The sequence below is a fragment of the Schistocerca gregaria genome, chromosome 2, assembly GCF_023897955.1.
Source record: "Schistocerca gregaria isolate iqSchGreg1 chromosome 2, iqSchGreg1.2, whole genome shotgun sequence".
NCBI lineage: Eukaryota > Metazoa > Arthropoda > Insecta > Orthoptera > Acrididae > Schistocerca > Schistocerca gregaria.
The window spans coordinates 754,526,275-754,545,574 of NC_064921.1; the positions used below are offsets into that span (position 1 = coordinate 754,526,275).

The following is a 19,300-nucleotide window of genomic DNA, read 5'->3' on the forward strand; positions in this document are numbered from 1 at the left end:
TGTTGTGAAATTAGTTTTCTTTTATTAGGTCGAATAAAAGGTCTGGAAAAACTAAATTCCTTTACTTATAGAATTACCCTTGTATTTAGCCACCGGGATAATGAATATCTGAGAATGCTCGCGCCTGATGAGCGCATATATCAAACAAAAAGCAACCTGTGGTGATTCTTATGAACATTAATTACGACAGTCGCAGCGTCGTCTCCAGGCGATGGTTGAGTTTGCTCCCCTTTCGCCACCCCCTACCCCTTTTCCCTCCACCACACGTCCAACTAGCAGAGATCCTGGGTTCGCTGTTGACTGGGATGTTTGTGACCAGGAAGGAGCCGTAAAATAAAAGACACCGTGGTAAGAATGGAAGCAGCAGTTTATTGGGTCAGAGCGCGTTACGAGCTATGTACACAGGCAGATGACAGAAGGTGGATGGAGGTGGTGGGCGTTACTCGGGCACGCTGTGCACGGAGTAGTTGATCTCTTGGCCGTCGACCACGGTGCGGACGGAAGCCGTGCCGTCCGGGTTCTCCTTGGGGCCGGCGAGTGGCTCCACCTCATCCCTGCGAACATAACACAGACACACACATTACCACCACTCACTTACCAGTCACACAAACACTTTGTTTATCTAGCCTCATTCCCTGCCGGTGAAATACACAAGCTGGGTCGTAAGTCAGTTGTCACTAATAGTTTAAGGTTATGTTGTTTTTAGTATCTGAGAAACAACGAATAGAACGTCAGCTGTCGAACAGAGCGTATTTATTTTGCATACATGGTGTAAACATCACCATCATTACAGTGACGTTTGCGATTTCTTTGTGGAACGCTTTGCAAACACCAGGTCTACGGACATAACCTACTCTAATCACTGGAGACATTAGAGCGCCATTCTACTCGCCAGTCGACTCTTTCACGACAGCAGAGTAACCGCGCTTGGCGGTGTCGTAGTGTCGGTGGTAGCCTGGCCAGACCCACACGTGTTCATACTCCTCCTCCAAGCAGAAGTTTCCCAATGGTCTTTGGGTGACACAGCAGATGCGATATGTGCCCTGATTTCGTCCCTGGATCATGTTCGGTCGGACACCGTTGTTCGCACAGTGCGTCGTCCGTGATGTACGCCTGTACTAAGCGGACGCCAGAACCTTGTTTAGAGAGTGGGAATGTTCCACGGACCACTGCTGAAATCAGCGACACATCTCCGATACATTGTACCCAGCATCTACATCTACATCTACAAATACATGGATACTCTGCAAATCACATTTAAGTGCCTGGCAGAGGGTTCGTTAAACCGCCTTCACAATTCTCTATTATTCCAATCTCTTACAGCGCGCGGGAAGAATGAACACCTATATCTTTCTGTACGAGCTCTAATTTCCCTTATTTTATCGTGGTGATCGTTTCTCCCTATTTATGTCGGGGTCAACAAAATACTTTCGTATTTGGAGGAGAAAGTTGGTGTGAAGATTCCCTCGCAACGATAAATGCCTTTCTTTTAATGTGTCCAACCCGAATCCTGTATCATTTCTGTGACACTCTCTCCCATATTTCGCTATAATACAAAACGCTCTGCCTTTCTTTGAACTTTTTCGATGTTCTCCGTCAGTACCATCTGGTAAGGATCCCACACCGCGCAGCAGTATTCTAAAAGAGGACAGAGAAGCGTAGCATGTGCAGTCTCCTTAGTAGATCTGTTAAATTTTCCAAGTGTCCTGCCAACAAAACGCAGTCTTTGGTTAGCCTTCCCCACAACATTTTCTGTGTGTTCCTTCCATTTTAAGTCGTCCGTAATTGTAATACCTAGGTATTTAGCTGAATTTACGGCTTTCAGATTAGACTGATTTATCCTGTAACCGAAGTTTAACGAACTCATTTTAGGACTCATGTGGATGACCTTACACTTCTAGTTATTTAGGGTCAACTGCCATTTTCACACCATTCGGATATCTTTTCTAAATCGTTTTGCAATCTGTTTTGATCTTCTGATGACTTTATTAGTCGATAAACGACAGCGTCATCTGCAAACAACCTAAGACGGCTGCTCAGATTATCTCCCAAATCGTTTATATAGATAAGGGACAGCAAAGGGCCTATAACACTACTGCACCTACCCAATGTAGAGCAATCAGTCGATACGTCCCAGCTTCCCGCAGGCCTATACTGCGACCCCGTTCAAATGGCTGAAGCTGTTCAACAGACGTAAGTACCCGTTGGTGGGGCATGATTGTAACCAAGATTAAATACTGCAAACACTGTACACCTCCAAACTCAGCACAGTTACTGCCTGCACAGTCAAAACAGACAACGCACAGACAGGCCTCCAGAGAGAGATCTGATCAGCGATGATCGTGACAAATGAATCAATAACACTACAACTCCTCAGTACGCACCTACGAGAGTGAGTCAAATGAAAACCTTAAATTTGTAGTAACAAATCGAAATTTCCCGCCGTTATCCTGCAAGTTGGTAAGCGTGCTACAAACAGCGTACAGAATGGCCTGTAGGTGGCAGCATAGTGCAGATGCACACATACCTTCGCAGTATCAGTATAAAGATGACCGCCCCACTTGCGACTTGCACCAGGGAAGAACAGCGTTCTGTTATTCGGTTTTTGCGTAGTGAAGGTGTGAAGCCTATTGAAATTCGCCAACGAATGAAGGTTCAGTACGCTGATGCATGTTTGTCACAGCAGCAAATCTACGAATGGAGTAGGAAGTTCTCAAATGGTATGATTTCAGTGGAAGATGCTCCTCAGCCAGGTCAGGCACAACGAGTTGTGACTCCACAGAACACTGCAGCAGTTGAAGCCATAGCTTCACCGCCGAGTGACACTGAATGACATTGCAGCACGTTTACAGATTAGTCATGGGTCAGCACACCACACTGTGCATGATGTGCTTCAGTGTCACAAAGTGTCTGCAAGATGGGTGCCATGGCAACTGACTCATGAAATGAGAGAACGACGTGTTGATGCTTGTGAAGAACTTCTTCGGCGCTTTGAACGAGAAGGTGATGGCTTTCTTGCAAGAATCGTTACTGTGGACGAAACCTGGGTTCACTTCCACCAACCGGAAACGAAGAGGGCGCCATTCTTCATCACCAAAACCATCAGCAGGGAAGGTTATGCTGACATTCTTTTGGGACGAAAAAGGCGTCATTTTGGAGCATTACATGCGTAGAGGGACCACTGTCAGCAGTGCATCATACACAGCTCAAAAAATCATCTGCGGCCTGCAATCAAATCAAAGCGATGTGGATTGGTATCAGCAGGTGTCCTTTTGCAACATGACAATACAAGGCCCCACACTGCCCGTACCAGAGTTGCAACAAACACTGACCTGCATTTTGAGTGCCTTCCTCATCCACCATACTCACCAGACCTTGCCCCAAGTGATTTCCATATGTTTGGACCACTCAAAGACGAAATGGAAGGAAAGAAGTTCCGTTCTGATGAAGACGTACGCCACGCGGTTCATGAGTGGTTGCGCGGACTAGCAAAAGAATTTTTTCTAAAGGAATTTATACACTTTGCAAGCGCTGGAGGACTTGCATTGAGCGTGGAGGAGATTATGTTGAAAAGTGATACAGCTTTGTACCACTTCTGTACAATAAATAATATTTAAAAAATATTTAAGGTTTTATTTGGCTCACCCTCGTATTATACCTTACAAGGGAACCTCCCCATCGCACCCCCCTCAGATTTAGTAATAAGTTGGCGCAGTGGATAGTCCTTGAAAAACTGAACACAGATTAATCGAGAAAACAGGAAGAAGTTGTGTGGAACTATGAAAAAAATAAGCAAAATATACAAACTGAGTAGTCCATGCTCAAGATAGGCAAAATAAAGGAGAGTGTGAGCTCAGGAGCGCCGTGGTCCCGTGGTTAGCGTGAGCTGCTGTGGAATGACAGGTCCTTGGTTCAAGTCTTCTTTCGATTGAAAAGTTTACTTCCTTTATTTTCGCAAAGTTATGATTTGTCCGTTCGTTGAGGTGACGTCTCTGTTCACTGTAATAAGTTTAGTGTCTGTGTTTTGCGACCGCACCGCAAAACCGTGCGATTAGTAGACGAAAGGACGTGCCTCTCCGATGGGAACCGAAAACATTTCATCGCAAGGTCATAGGTCAACCGATTCGTCCACAGGAAAACGCGTCTGATATATTCTATACGACACTGGTGACGGCTTGTGCGTCACATGACAGGAATATGTTGTCGACCCACCTAACTTGTACACTTGACGAATGGGTATAAAGATTCTTGTGCCTTGCCCGATTTAGGTTTTCTGGTGGATGTGATAATCACTCCCAAAAAAGTGGTGACAACATAAGAGTTTGTCACGTAAACTGCAACAAATGCATGCAACAGTTTCACAGCTCCGTCAAAAGATATGTTTTTAGCGTTTTCAAATTTTTCCGTGTGCAGACCGTCAAATCCTGCATATGTCAAAGCAAATCTGAACATGTCCTGGAATTTTGGAGAGCGAAGTTGATTATGTGTGAGTGCCTGAACTCTGATATTTGTCTGAAAATAAAAAAATGAACTGTTCTCTGAAGGGAGGGCTTGAACCAAGGACCTCCCCTTCCGCAGCTGCTCACGCTAACCACAGGACCAAGGCGTTCCTGAGCTCATAGTATCCATAATGTTGCATATATTGCGCCTGGACTACTCAGTTTGTATATTTTGCTTTTTTTTTTTTTTTTTTTTTTTTCATAGTTCCACACAACTTCTTCCTGTTTTCTCGATTGATCTGTGTTCAGTTTTTCAAGGCCTATCCCCTGTGCCAACTTATAACTAAATATGAGGGGGGTGCGATGGGGAGGTTCCCTTATTAGTGACATGCACAGTGGTTGTAGTTGGACTTTGAGTGAGGGCGTATAGTGGGCATGCGGGACGCCGGGTGGACGTACCGCCGAATTGCTCAACACGTGGGGCGTGAGGTCTCCACAGTACATCGATGTTGTCGCCAGTGGTCGGCGGAAGGTGCATGTCCCCGTCGACCTGGGACCGGACCGCAGCGACGCACGGATGCACGCCAAGACCGTAGGATCCTACGCTGTGCCGTAGGGGACCACACCGCCACTTCCCAGCAAATTAGGGACACTGTTGCTCCTGGGGTATCGGCGAGGACCATTCGCAACCGTCTCCATGAAGCTGGGCTACGGTCCCGCACACCGTTAGGCCGTCTCCCGCTCACGCCCCAACATCGTGCAGCCCGCCTCCAGTGGTGTCGCGACAGGCGTGAATGGAGGGACGAATGGAGACGTGTCGTCTTCAGCGATGAGAGTCGCTTCTGCCTTGGTGCCAATGATGGTCGTATGCGTGTTTGGTGCCGTGCAGGTGAGCGCCACAATCAGGACTGCATACGACCGAGGCACACAGGGCCAACACCCGGCATCATGGTGTGGGGAGCGATCTCCTACAATGGCCGTACACCTCTAGTGATCGTCGAGGGGACACTGAATAGTGCACGGTACATCCAAACCGTCATCGAACCCATCGTTCTACCATTCCTAGACCAGCAAGGGAACTTGCTGTTCCAACAGTACAATGCACATCCGCATGTATCCCGTGCCACCCAACGTGCTCTAGAAGGTGTAAGTCAACTACCCTGGCCAGCAAGATCTCCGGATCTGTCCCCCATTGAGCATGTTTGGGTCTGGATGAAGCGTCGTCTCACGCGGTCTGCACGTCCAGCACGAACGCTGGTCCAACTGAGGCGCCAGGTTTAAATGGCATGGCAAGCCGTTCCACAGGACTACATCCAGCATCTCTACGATCGTCTCCATGGGAGAATAGCAGCCTGCATTGCTGCGAAAGGTGGATATACACTGTGCTAGTGCCGACATTGTGCATGCTCTGTTGCCTGTGTCTATGTGCCTGTGGTTCTGTCAGTGTGATCATGTGATGTATCTGACCCCAGGAATGTGTCAATAAAGTTTCCCCTTCCTGGGACAATGAATTCATGGTGTTCTTATTTCAATTTCCAGGAGTGTAAAAAGTATTAGGACAATTAATGTAAAGAGAGTTGGACAGTAGATAATGTCGGAGAGGAGAGGAATAGGAGTGGTGGAGAGGAGTGTGGGAGAGGGTTGGGGGAGAGGATTGGAGAGAGGAGAGAGACTCACTTGAGGATCTTGAAGCCGTCCTCGTCGCTGACGTACTCGACGTTGCGGCGGAGGTAGCCGTCGCTGTAGGAGAAGGAGCCGCGCGTGCTGAGGCCGTCGCGCACCTCGGAGCGGTGCTGCGACTGGTCGGCGATGCCGTCGTCGATGTGCGTCTCGTACGAGTACTTAGCGTTGCGCGCCTGCTCCAGCGCCTCGCGCTCCAGCTGCTCCGCGATCAGCGCGCGCTCCTCCTTGGGGGGCGCCGCCGCCGCCACCGCCGCCACTGCCACCAGGACCACCTGCCGTGCCAACCGCAACCACACGTCACCATACCACACTAAGGCTACCTCACTTGTGGATGGCCAGACAGGAGCATGGACGCCGCTTCTCCAAAATGTAAGTCTTACAGCATATGATGAAAAGTATCCGCACATCCTATCTAACGCGGAATTGACCGCTAGATATCACGAGAGGCGGACCCGGTTGTACAAAAAGAGGAGGGGTGTACTGTATTGCGTCAATAGAGAAGCAGTAGTAGCTGAATGGATCAGTCAGGACAGGCTGTGTCTTCGAACGTGGATTAGTCGTTGGAGCCGGCCCTTGGGGCCGTGCGGTTCTAGGCGCTACAGTCTGGAACCGCGTGACCGCTACGGTCGCAGGTTCGAATCCTGTGGTATCCTTAGGCTAGTTAGGTTTAAGTACTAATTTCTAGGGGACTGATGACCTCAGAAGTTTACTCCCATAGTGCTCAGAGCCATTTGAACCATTAGTCGCTGGATGTCACGTGAGTAGCAGATGCAGAAGGCACACATCGACCAAGTCGACTGTTGCAGTTGTGAAACTGGACTGGGAACGTGAAGGGACAAACACAGCTAAACCAAGGCTAAGCAGACCTCGTGTCCTGACGAACAGGGAGCGTCAAACACTGCCGAAGATGGCGACGAAAAATCGCGAGCGTTCAGCTAATGGAGCCACTCCTGAGTTCCAGACTGCTACCAGTAGCCCAGCTAGGACACTGACTGTAAATAGGAAATAAAAAGAACGGGGTACAATGGTCGAGCAGCTGCTCATTGGCCACACATTTCTGTTCAAATCAAATGGTTCAAATGGCTCTGAGTGCTATGGGACTTAACTTCTGAGGTCATCAGTTCCCTAGAACTTAGAACTGCTTAAACCTAACTAACCTAAGGACATCACACACATCCATGCCCGAGGCAGGATTCGAACCTGCGACCGTAGCGGTCGCGCGGTTCCAGACTATAGCGCCTAGAACCGCTCGGTCACCCCGGCCGGCCACACATTTCTGTACTCAATGCTAAGCGACACGTGACTTAGAGCGACGCCACTGGACAGGGGATGACTGGAAACGAGTGATCTGGAGGGACGAATCACGCTGTATCCTGTGACAATCCGATGGAAGAGTATGGGTTTGGTGAATGCCTGAACAACTGTACCTTCCATCGTGAGTATTGCCAACAGTGAAGTATGGAGGAGGTGGTGTTAAGGTAGGGGGGGGGGGGGGGGGTGTTTTTCGTGGATAGGGTGTGGTCCCCTCACTGCGCTCAAGAAAACGCTAAGTTCGGAAGGATGTAGACCTATTTTACAGCGTTATTTACCGCTTATAGTAGAACAAGACTCCTAAGATAATGGTTGTTTTTAGCCGAGCGGTCTAAGGCGGCGCTGTCATGGACTGTGTGGCTGGTCCCAGCGGAGGTTCGAGTCCTCCCTCGGGCATGGGTGTGCGTGTTTGTCCTTAGGATAATTTAGGTTACGTAGAGTGTAAGCTTACGGACTGATGACCTTAGAAGTTAAGTCCCATAAGATGTCACACACATTTGAACATTTTGAACATAATGGTTGTTTGAACCAATGTGACAACGCACTCTGTCACAAAGCAGCATCTGTGAGGCAATGATCTGTGGACAATAACATTCTTGAAATGGAACGACCTATCCAGAGTCCCGACCTTAACCCTGGGGAATATCCTTGGCGTGGCTTGCAACGTCGACCTCAGTCCAGACCCCAGCACCCAACATAACTACCTCGTCTGGTTTCTACTCTTCACGAAGAATCGGTTGCTGGTTCTCGAGACATTCAGACATCTCACTGAAAGAGTCCTAAGCAGAGTTCATGCTGTCATAAAAGCGAAGGGCTAACAAACCCAAATTGATGACCACAAATAGGCGTTCGGCTATATTTGGTCAGCTAGTGTGTGTCTCGTGCACTGCTCCACCTCACTAGATTGCTGTCTCTATAAGAAAGTTTTGTTGGGCAGAGGAAGTTCCTCAGCGAACTAGCTGCATTGTCATAACGCTAGGGCCAATCAGTGTCCAGCGTCAGTTGCGCAAGGCGTTAACGGCCCCTCCTGCGTTCAATAGTATTGTAAAAGCGTTAATGTAATGTTCACCTGAGTGCGCGTATTGACGTATTGCCAGTATTAGTAATATAGACCACTAGTATTAATGGCCCCACTGATATTCTCAATACTGAGCGTGAGTTCAAATGTTGACGGTTTGAAAATATTCGCCTTTCAGTTATTGACAGAGCTTAATGAATCTGCCTCACCGCATTAATGTGCACTGTTTGTGGTTTCAGTTCGTCTTTGTGCATATTATACAGCAGATTCAATTTTTTGAAGTTATCTTTTAACGCAAAATGTTTTAATAGTCGAATGCAGGGGTAGTCAATCAATGTAGCACTTGGGACTGTCAGTGGAGGATTCATTATGACAATACTTTCTTTATTAATCCGAAAATATAACAGTTTCTTGTTGAATTACGCTGCAGTGTTGAAAACTAGTTTTGCTTCCAAAATTGCCACGGTAGAGGGTGCTTAAGAAAAGTCATACTCCGACAGGAGGCAGCACTAGTCAAAACTAAAAGAAAAGTTCCTACAGTTATATGTCCGGCAACGAATACCGGTTCTTATACGGAGCGTTTTACTTGTAATGGGCCGGCCGGAGTGGCCGAGCGGTTCTAGGCGCTTCAGTCGGGAACCGCGAGACCGCTACGGTCGCAGGTTCGAATCCTGCCTCGGGCATGGATTTGTGTGTGTCCTTAGGTTAGTTAGGTTTAAGTAGTTCTAAGTTCTAGGGGACTGATGACCACAGCAGTTAAGTCCCATAGTGCTCAGAGCCATTTAAACCATTTGAACTTGTAATGAGCAATGTGTAGTATTCGTTGGTGTAGGCTGCATTAATAGGAGATGGCATAGTAAATTACCACATACGCACTTATGAGTAGAGACAAATCCTGGAGCAATCATGGAGGTAAGACACCATGATTGCTTCATTATCAATGTATGGGACAATAATTGTCAGTGAAAGACTCATAGGATCGTACACTTTACCAAAAATATTAACAGGTGCTGTGTGCCACCAATTTTTGAGCGATGGTTCAAATGGCTCTAAGCACTATGGGACTTAACAACTGAGGTCATCAGTCCTCTAGACTTAGTATTACTTAAACCTAACTAACCTAAGGATATCACACACATCCGTGCCCGAGGCACAATTTTACGGGGCTTTTCTGTAGAGCAAACCGTATCGCATCAATATTCTCCGAAGAATAAACAGGCATCGACGGAGGTCGCTTAGCTTCCAGTACTGATTGCGAACGGTTGTCTTGCAAGGGACCCGCCACGTCGTTTCGTGAAAAAGTAACACAGTTGTCGATCGTTGCTTCGTTGTTAGTCGTCAGTTTCCGGCCATGTTGTAAATACTAGTCTCCTAACGACGGTATCGTGAATTACACGTCATTTGGTAACTTATTTGTTTCTCCAAGCTCTCCTGCTACTGTTCTTGAGATACTCTTAACAGGACATCTAGTGTGGCTCATAAATTATGTTCGAAACAAATGGTCAGACGTTTATTGCACAACCCTGTGTAACGACATTATGGAGCTCTTGAAAAGCTTCTATAGGATAATACGGCTTGTTAATATTGGAGCTGAAATTTTTGGCGACTGGGAGAGATGTGCTACAACTGATAGGCTAGGCGGCCGGATTTGGCTATTGAGGTGCAAACAGCGTCAAGTGGGACTCACTCGCCAATCTTCATCGTTCTATGCAGCAGAAAGGGAAGACTACATTACTACGATGAAACGTATATCCTCTTGGTCGTTCTTTATATTACATAGGTACAGGGTAATCTACGATTTTGTGTGGATGAAGCTATATACTAACTTCTAGCGTATCAGAAAGGGCGTGGGAAAACATTTCAAAGCTGTGTACACATTCATGTTTAAGTAAACAGCTTTTGTGAAAATATGAATACAGTATAAATCTCGATGCAACGTGAAGTCTGGCATGAGAGCTGCACTCGCCTTCGAACTTGAGTTTATTTAACTGAGTTCTTGATAAAAGTTTCAACGCCAATATTAACAAGCGGTACATCATAACACGAGGCTTCTGAAGAGCTTTCCAGTGCTGTTCAAATGTGTATTGTTCCATAAAAAAAAAAAAAGCCTTCAATATCTCGCTTCATACAAGTATTAAGAGAATTAAAAAACAGAATAAAATTAAGTGCGCCTTGCATGCTAAACTTTTTCCGAAAACCTCTTTTTGATATATAAAGCCATTCGCGAAGTTAAAGAGGTATTCCATCTCACGAGGCTCATTCGTCTTGATAGGGCTCCTTCACTCACTGAGTGCTAGAGGTTAAAGCTGGTAAATTCCTAACATCGCTGATCTGCTGACCATAGAGGGAAAATCTTATTGGTACCTCACCCAACCGACAACTTACAGATTTAGTACACGCTAGCAGTGAGGGTTAGTAATCCATAAATTTCCAGATTGGCGAGAAGTCGTGAATGGAAGATTGCGCTCCGTATGACAGTCATTGTATGAACCTCTGTGAAGAGCCCAGGGAACGTTGCCCGGTAACTTACTTAGCAACGTCAGCGCCTGCCATCTCATAACATGATTCCTGGAGCGCTTCACAACAGCGGCCATACGAAGGACATCAAAACAACGCTACAGCACCGAAAAACATTCACGCTATGCGGCGAAAACAGTCTGCCGGAATCATCCTGTGGAGAGACACTCTTATGTCATCGTTATCTTCAAAAATATATAATTAGACGTCGGCGTTAATGTTGCGTCTGTAGCTATTAATATAGTCAGGGAGAACAAGAAAAACAGAACCTCCCATTTCACACATTGTAAGCTTTGTGATGGATAACATTTTGCCTGGTCGTTGCAAGGTTTGTGATGAGCAACATTTCTATCTAGTCATTATTATGAATGTAAATATTTTGACCTGCTTTAGATGCTGTTGGCGGACGTACTGGAATGTTGAAGTATAATCCATCTACTTTACTCAGAGTAAAGTGTCAAGCGTGTCATCACTTAAAACTTCCGGGCTATTAGGTCGTGGCCGATGTATGAAGCTTTCTCCTACTGTTTCCTCTCCGGCTGCGGGAGACATATTTAGATGTAAAAGGACGAACACTGTATGAAACGAGTATATTTACATCTCAAAAAATGTGCCTTAAATTTTAACACCTAACTGTTCATTAGAGACGAAACTTAGATCGTACGGGACAAAGACAAGAACAAGCTAAGACGATTAGATGTTGGTATCGACGTTAGTCCACACAACTGCGAGTCTATTGTTTTAAGTGTCCCATCAATCAGGCCAGGCCGGATGAATGTAATCAGTGCTTGAATTTTAGGAGAGTTACTGAAATGAAATGTAGGATGACGATTAACTCCAGAATCTTGCACGTAAGCTACACCTCTCAAAAAACACAAAGGAAACAGGCGCTGCGAAAAAAAATGGTTCAAATGGCTTTGAGCACTATGGGATTTAACTGCTGTGGTCATCAGTCCCCTAGAACTTAAAACTACTTAAGCCTAACTAACCTAAGAAAAGAAAAGACAGCATGAAAGGAGATTAAAACGTACTGGAAAAATAGGAAGCGACGAAGCAAGAAGAGGAACTGGAGGAGTGATCTCAGCTCGTCAATACGATATTTTTAAAGAATTTTATTCTTTCATAAATCTAGCGTTGCACAGGGATTACAGGAAATCGGTTAGGAAGTAGCTTCGTTGCGTCAGTCTCTTATTATTGCCATGCACACCTATAGTCACGAAGTGGCTGTAGAATACATAAACCAATGTCATTCAGGAGACGAGGTAAATAAATGTGTTGTATGTGAAGAATTTAATTTTGTGTACATCAGCTGCAATGATTTATGATTACGCCGTGTGGCTAGGGCCGCACGTCCGGTAGACCGTTCGCCTGGTACATGTCTTTCGAGTTGACGCCACTTCGGCGACTTGCACGTCGATGGGACTGAAATGATGACGATAAGGACAACACAACACCCAGTCCCTGAGCGGAGAAAATTTCCGACCAAGCCGGGAAACGAACCCGGGCCGTTAGGTATGACATTCCGTCGCGCTGACCACTCAGCTACCAGGGGCGGACATTATTTATGATAATTATAAATAATTTCAAAAAAAGAGCAGCTGATGTACATACATTGAAGTTCCTCAAATATCTTATAGCTGTCAACGATCTCGTGCAGAAAACATTAAATTTAAAGCGTAATTAATGCGAGAGAAAAGAAACATTGTGTATACGGGGTGTCCCAGGAGGAACGGTCAATAGTCAGGGATATGACAGCCCAATTATCATTCAAAGAAAAATAGTCCAGTAAACATGTGCTCTGAAATGCATACCTTAAGAGCTGCGAGCACTTGTTAACATTCGAAACTGTGAAACAAATCTTTTCTACTACAAGCACTTTGTTTTCCATACTTTGCGAGATAGTAGTATGAACCAGACAAAACAGTAAATCTAGTAAACATGGGCCCTAAAGTTAGACGACTGTCAGACAGCATTTCGAAATAAATTCGATGAATGCATATAACTTGGCTTCAGCTGTGATAGGTATAGATGTACTATGTATTGGTGATATAGTGAACATTTGCCAGTATAAGAAAATGGCTGAAAAGAAAAGTGGAACACCAGGGAAGGGATCCGGCTAAGGGGAACAAGAACTAGTCAGACGAGAGAGTATCTTTTAGAGGGAGGAAAGGTACGAAAGCACTGGAAACTGGGACGGGATTAAGCTGGGGAACGTGTTGGAAGCGCAGGTAGCGAACTGGCGGTACTCACGAGTGTGATGAGCTGCATGTCTGCCTCGGATGTCGCGTCTCTGGCTGTGTGGCCTTCGGGCGCTGCCTTAAGTAGCCCCGGGCTGTTTGCCGCATCCCCTGTGACGACTCGCTTTCTCTCGCAGCTCTTCCTGTCTCCCCACCACCGACCTCCTGCTGACCTTCAATCTGTGTCCCATTATCAATCACCTTTTAACTAATTTACGTATCTTAAGGCAGTAAACTTGGAATCGAATCTCGTTATAGGAGTAACGGGAAGCCTCCGAATGACAGTAGGTGCTCCAGATGTCACATTCACAGTCGGAAAGGTACAAGTACGCTTCGGTCAACCTGTGGAAGGTTTATGGCGGCAACGAGGTAGGAGAATGTTGCGTGAATTGAGATTTACAGACCCGGGTTCGCTTCCCGACGGGGCCAGGGATTTTCTCTGCCTCGTGATGACTGGGTGTTGTGTGCTGTCCTTAGGTTAGTTAGGTTTAAGTAGTTCTAAGTTCTAGGGGACTGATGACCATAGATGTTAAGTCCCATAGTGCTCAGAGCCATTTAAACCATTTGAGATTTACAGACACTGAGGGATACAAAGTCACGGGCTTCAGATCTGTAGTTTGAAAGTGCACGCATGCGTCTTCGTTCTTACCATATCGCATCCCGCCAAGAACAGCGACACGACGCAAAAAAGCAATACTTGAAAAAATCGACTTAAAGAGTTCTATAAAACTTTAGTATAAGCGTCCATTAAATTTCGAGTAAGTAATTTTGCCAGTAAATTCCATTTTAGTCTGTGCAACAGTAACATGGACATGAGGCTCTGTTTTCGACGAATGTGAGGTGTCATCGGGTAATTACTAATTAATTATTTGAGTTGTGTACTTTTCATGATTTTCTAACAACTTTTTTGTTTTTGTTGTGACCTGTCACTTGTCACTTTTCCACCCTATATACTTTATATGTTTTTACTTATTGTAATATAAAACAACACTTGAATCTCCATCAGGCAAAATTAATGCTTAAGATAAAAATCAAGTTGAAATTGTATTAGCAAAATATAAAATGTGAAAATGTAATCTATGAAGATTAATACGATTTTGCAAGGAACTTCAATTAGGTACAGTTTAAGAAACACAATTTGCGGGAACATAGAATCAGAAATGGTCTTGTTTAATATTGGAATATAGCCGAGAAAAGGAATTCATTACGAACTTTCGTCACGGGAGAAATTTCCATGTTTTCTTGTACGCTGCAAAGGACGAAATTTCGTAATATGTACAACAGCTGTAGTCATCAAAACACAGGTACTGTATATAAACGCAGACATGGTAATAATCAATTATTTTAAAAACTGCATTCAACTTACCTTATACACGAAAAATTTCGCAACTCAGAATATGCCGCTCTTCTTAAATGAGCCAAGCAAAGTTGAAGTGACACCGTTCTTGCTGTGGTGAATAATTAAGCAGCCTACGACAGAACTGACACAACTGCCCTGAGGTGGACAAATTGCGAGGTATAGATGTGACGTTTTTCGTGCGCATTGGGGCACTTCACATGTATATTTATGTGGCAAATAGCAAAAAAGCCGTTTTGCAAATTCTGTCACTTTTCTTGCTGGGGTGTGATATATTTACATATACATATTCATCTCTGCTCCGCATACCACTGTGAAGTACACGCAGAAGCATACTTCGCATTGTTCTATGTACTGTATTATGGGTTCTTCTTTTCCCACTCGGGTAAGGAACACTGGAAGAATGAACGCGTAAGCCCTTCTGTGTGCACAGTAATTACTTCTGTCTTGTCAACGGTCCCTAGGGGAGAGAAATGTGGGAGCAGCATATTCCTAGATTCCTGGACTGATACTGATTCTTGAAACTTCGTCAAATAGAATTATAGCGAGAGACTTAGCGTCTGTCTTTAGGGTAGCTAACCAGTGAATCTGATTTTAAAAAAAGATTATTTCATCTGAAATCGATATTTAGAGTTTTTGAACAAAATAGTGGTTAAAATAACTGAATGGTACATCGGGAAGTCTTTTAAAAATCAACTTAGAGATCTCTCGATGTGCTCCCATTCCTATGTTTCGATTGCTTTCAGACGTCAATGTTGTCATTATACACCTGTTCGAGAAACATGACTATATGTCTGTTTTTTCAAGTAGACAGCTCTGTTAGAAGATACGCTTTCGGATACTCCTCTGTTTCCTTTGTATATCTTCGGTTCTCGAGCCTTGTTTTCCCTATAAAGTTTTCTGTAATTCGAGCTGCTGCCATTTTGCCATTCTCAGAAGTTATTATGCCTGCAATTTGTTTTAATGTGGGGCAGTTAGCAGGTGTGAAGTTTTAAGTTATTCTGGGTTTAATTTGAGACAGTCACTGTTAGCAGTTGATTCCATGAGAGTGGCCGAAGCTGAAAAGTGGGTTCTTCAGGCAACTAAAGACGCCTGAATAATGAGGAGAAACAAGAAAAGGAAGACTGAAGATGTGGAACATGTAACCTAAGATGATTAGCAAGTGGAGTGTATTAGTAACAGCAGAGATGAGTCATAAATCAAATATAACTTTGAATTGAATTTTCCGAGAGGAAAATTTTCTGACGTGTTTAGTTCATGCACAAAAAATCTATTTGAGATTGACGTCTGAAATTTTTTGAGGTGTTTCAGATATAAACATTTTTATAATAAAAACTTGTTACTAATTTTTAGATAGACATGTCGTTAATGTGTAATTAATGTCTCAAGCATCTAAATAAGGTAGTTAGTCAGTGCATAGATTCCAAATGTGGACCGACATATAAAACTGTAAATTACTGATCTTCACAAAAAACTGTAATAAAGTCAACGTGAGAACGAATATGATTAATTACATGCCAAAATGTTCAGCAAGAAACGCTCCTATTGTCCTGCAGTTCTCATCCAACTACCAACTAAGAGTTCACTTTTTTTAGATATTGCCTTGTAAACGTTATGAAAATTGTTAGTGCTTTTCCAGGCGTTCGTATGAAAGTCACCTTAAGTATATGCCACTTCAGGTTTTTACATCATCTCCGCGAGCCCCCCCCCCCCCCCCCCCTGTCCCCTCCACAGGTGAAATAAATCTGTGACCGTACGAGCTGCCCTTCTTTGTACACGTTCAATATTCCGTGACTGAACTGTATGGTATGGGTCGCACACACTTGAGCAATATTCTAGGATGGGTTCCACGAGAGTTTTGTGAACAGTATCCTCTGTAGAATGATTGCGTTTTCGCAGTATCCTACCAGTGAATCGAGGTCTGCCATCTCAAAAATTTTCGACAAAATAGACGGAAGTTTTCCAGGCGTCTTTAATATCATAAAGCAAACTTGCTTTCTCGATGGGTATCGTGGCTAAAGGAAAGGAAGTGCATGTTCCATGAGTACTTCCGTGAAGCATGATATACGTAATGTATGAAAAAATGATTTGTAATGTTTGTAAGGTTTCGTATCTCAATCGGTAAAAATGGAATCCTTAAAGGATTGCTTCGTTGTCTGTGTGTCTGCTGTTGAGAGTCATTTTCTCAGGAAGTGGTAGACATATCAAGTTCAATTTATTGTCACACACGGCCCCTTGCCAGGGTAAAAAATTTAACCTTCTAAGTTAATACAATCAAAAGATATGGCCATTTATGTCACAAATTCTTATACTCGCGAACTTACTCACCAGAACCTATAACATCCATTCCGTTGACCTAGAATCGTGAAATTTGGCTAGAGGCAAGGTTTAACACTACAAGTAAAGGGAAAAACAGCCGACAATTGTTAATCTGTAGTTATATCTCACGAAAAAAAAATCTTTTGACATTTTTCATCCGTCTGTCTGTCCGTCTGTTAGGGCCCCTTTCTTTTTCTGGAACCCCTTGGCATGTCAGGTTCAGATTTGTCACATACTAAAGTCAACGGCCCCGTGGCGGTGTAAAGCATCTAACCTTCTAAGCCAATGCAGTCAACAAATGCCGTCTTTTATCTCACCTATTTTGATACTTGCAAACTCACTATTTAAAATGTACAGGCTACGTTCGGTTGACCCAGAATCATGAAATTTGATAAGAAACAAGATTTCACAGTACAAGTAAGGGAAAAAATCCGAAAATCATTACATTGTAACTATATCACACAAAAAATATCTTTTTGCCATTAGCACATACGCCGCATTCATCATCCGTCAAAAGCGTAATAGGACAAATATTACTGCAAACAAACATGAAATGTAAGTTGTAATCATGTTTCATTAGGTAAATTAAAATATTTTGTTAGGTCTCCTCTCTCTACGTATATAAATTGATGTCCCCTATTCGCTTGTTTTTGTATGTACCGACAAATCTCAGGAACTACTGTAAAAGTTTTGACATGGTCTTGGAATTCCCGGGACCGATATTGATAACAGACAAAAATCGTCGATATCCTCCATCCCACAATGGACGAACTATCTGTATTCAAAATTAAGTTTATTTTATAAACTATTTTTAATTAACAATTTATATTTATAATTGAAACTAGATTCCTGCGTCCTGCGTCCATGCATAAGAAATAATGAATCGTGCATTTTTCATGAAAAATGACAATTAGTTATGTAACTTAGCATTTAGTTGATGACTTTTATATTTAAATGACTTTGCTATTCGAACTAAACGGGAAACAACATAAATAGGTGAATGTAATGATCCAGCAATTACCAGTCTCGAGCGGAACCGATTTTTTTCATCTTTATGCATTTTACACTTCGTGGAAATGCTCTCATACAACATAGACCGTTGTTTAAAAAATCGCATCGGACAGGGACTGAACCCAGTAACGTTACTCGCAATACATGTATTCTACCAGAGAGCCACACTGCCTGTCGAAGTAACGTGACCACACTTCATAGTATTAAGGACGCTTAGAAAAGTTCGCAGTCGATTTTATAGAGAGTTTGTGAGAGTTGCATTTGTCGGATTTATATTTGACTTCTGAACTTCAAGTACTATAAGTACAAAAATTAACAAAAATCTCATTGCCGTGTGGTATCCTTGTTAGCCTATACGAGCATTCTGTTTCATACCTCTGTAAATTGTATTACAAAGGTATTTGTACGAGGGGCGTTCAGTTAGTGATGCAACAAGATTTTTTTTTTGAAAGCACGTTGGTTTTATTCAGGATTCCAATACACCATATCATTCGCCACTCTTATGACTGCAGAATCCTATTTTTCTACAAAATCTGCTTTCATTGTGACGTATTACGGCGTCTTGCTGGAAGTGCGTGTACGCCCGGATGGTGCCACTCTAGCAGTCGACGTCAAAGCCAATGTCTCCCTGCATCAATAACCTATTCATCAGCCACATACTGCTTCCTTCTGAATCTGTTTAGTGTATTCATCTCTTGGTCTCCCTCTACGATTTTTACCCTCCACGCTGCCCTCCAGTACTAAATCGGTGGTCCCTTGATGCCTCAGAACATGTCCTACGAACCGAGCCCTTTTTCTAGTCAAGTTGTGCCACAACTCCTCCCCAATTCTATTCAATACCTCCTCATTAGTTATGTGATCTACCCATCTAATCTTCAGCATTCTTATGTAGCACCACATTTCGAAAGCTTCTATTCTCTTCTTGTCCAAACTATTTATCGTCCATGTTTCACTTCCAAACATGGCCACACTCCATACAAATACTTTCAGAAACGGCTTCCTGACGCTTAAATCTATACTCGATGTTAACAAATTTCTTTTCTTCAGAAACACTTTCCTTGCCATTGCCAGTCTGGTTTTACTTCTTGAAAGGTGTGCAATGCTTAACGCACTAGACTAGTATTCGAGACAGTAGAGTTTAAATGCGCGTCCCCCCATCTGGATTTAGGATGTCTGTGGTTTCCTAAATCGCTACGAATGCCGGACTACTATTTGAAAGCGAACGGATGACATATTCGTTGAAAAAGCTGTGGGATAGAGCACAGCATTTGTTATGGGAACGAAAGAGTAAAGACTAGAGCAACCAATTCTGGTCTAATGTTTAGATACTGTATCAGACAGTAAAGTAAAACTTGTTCACTCGTTAATTATTATTTATTCTTTTTTGACATATAGTGAGCTTTGTAAC

At 43.8% G+C, this 19,300-nt stretch overlaps 1 protein-coding gene across 1 annotated transcript; it reads right to left on the bottom strand.

Moving 5' to 3' along the window:
• Positions 1-349: 349 nt before the first annotated feature.
• Positions 350-13,321, bottom strand: LOC126334945 (uncharacterized). The gene is made up of 3 exons (XM_049997689.1): positions 13,219-13,321; positions 6,117-6,394; positions 350-554 (listed from the first exon to the last, which is right to left on the bottom strand). Exons 1-3 carry the CDS (start codon positions 13,234-13,236, stop codon positions 440-442), a joined length of 411 nt encoding a protein of 136 aa, XP_049853646.1. The 5' UTR covers positions 13,237-13,321; the 3' UTR covers positions 350-439.
• Positions 13,322-19,300: the final 5,979 nt, after the last annotated feature.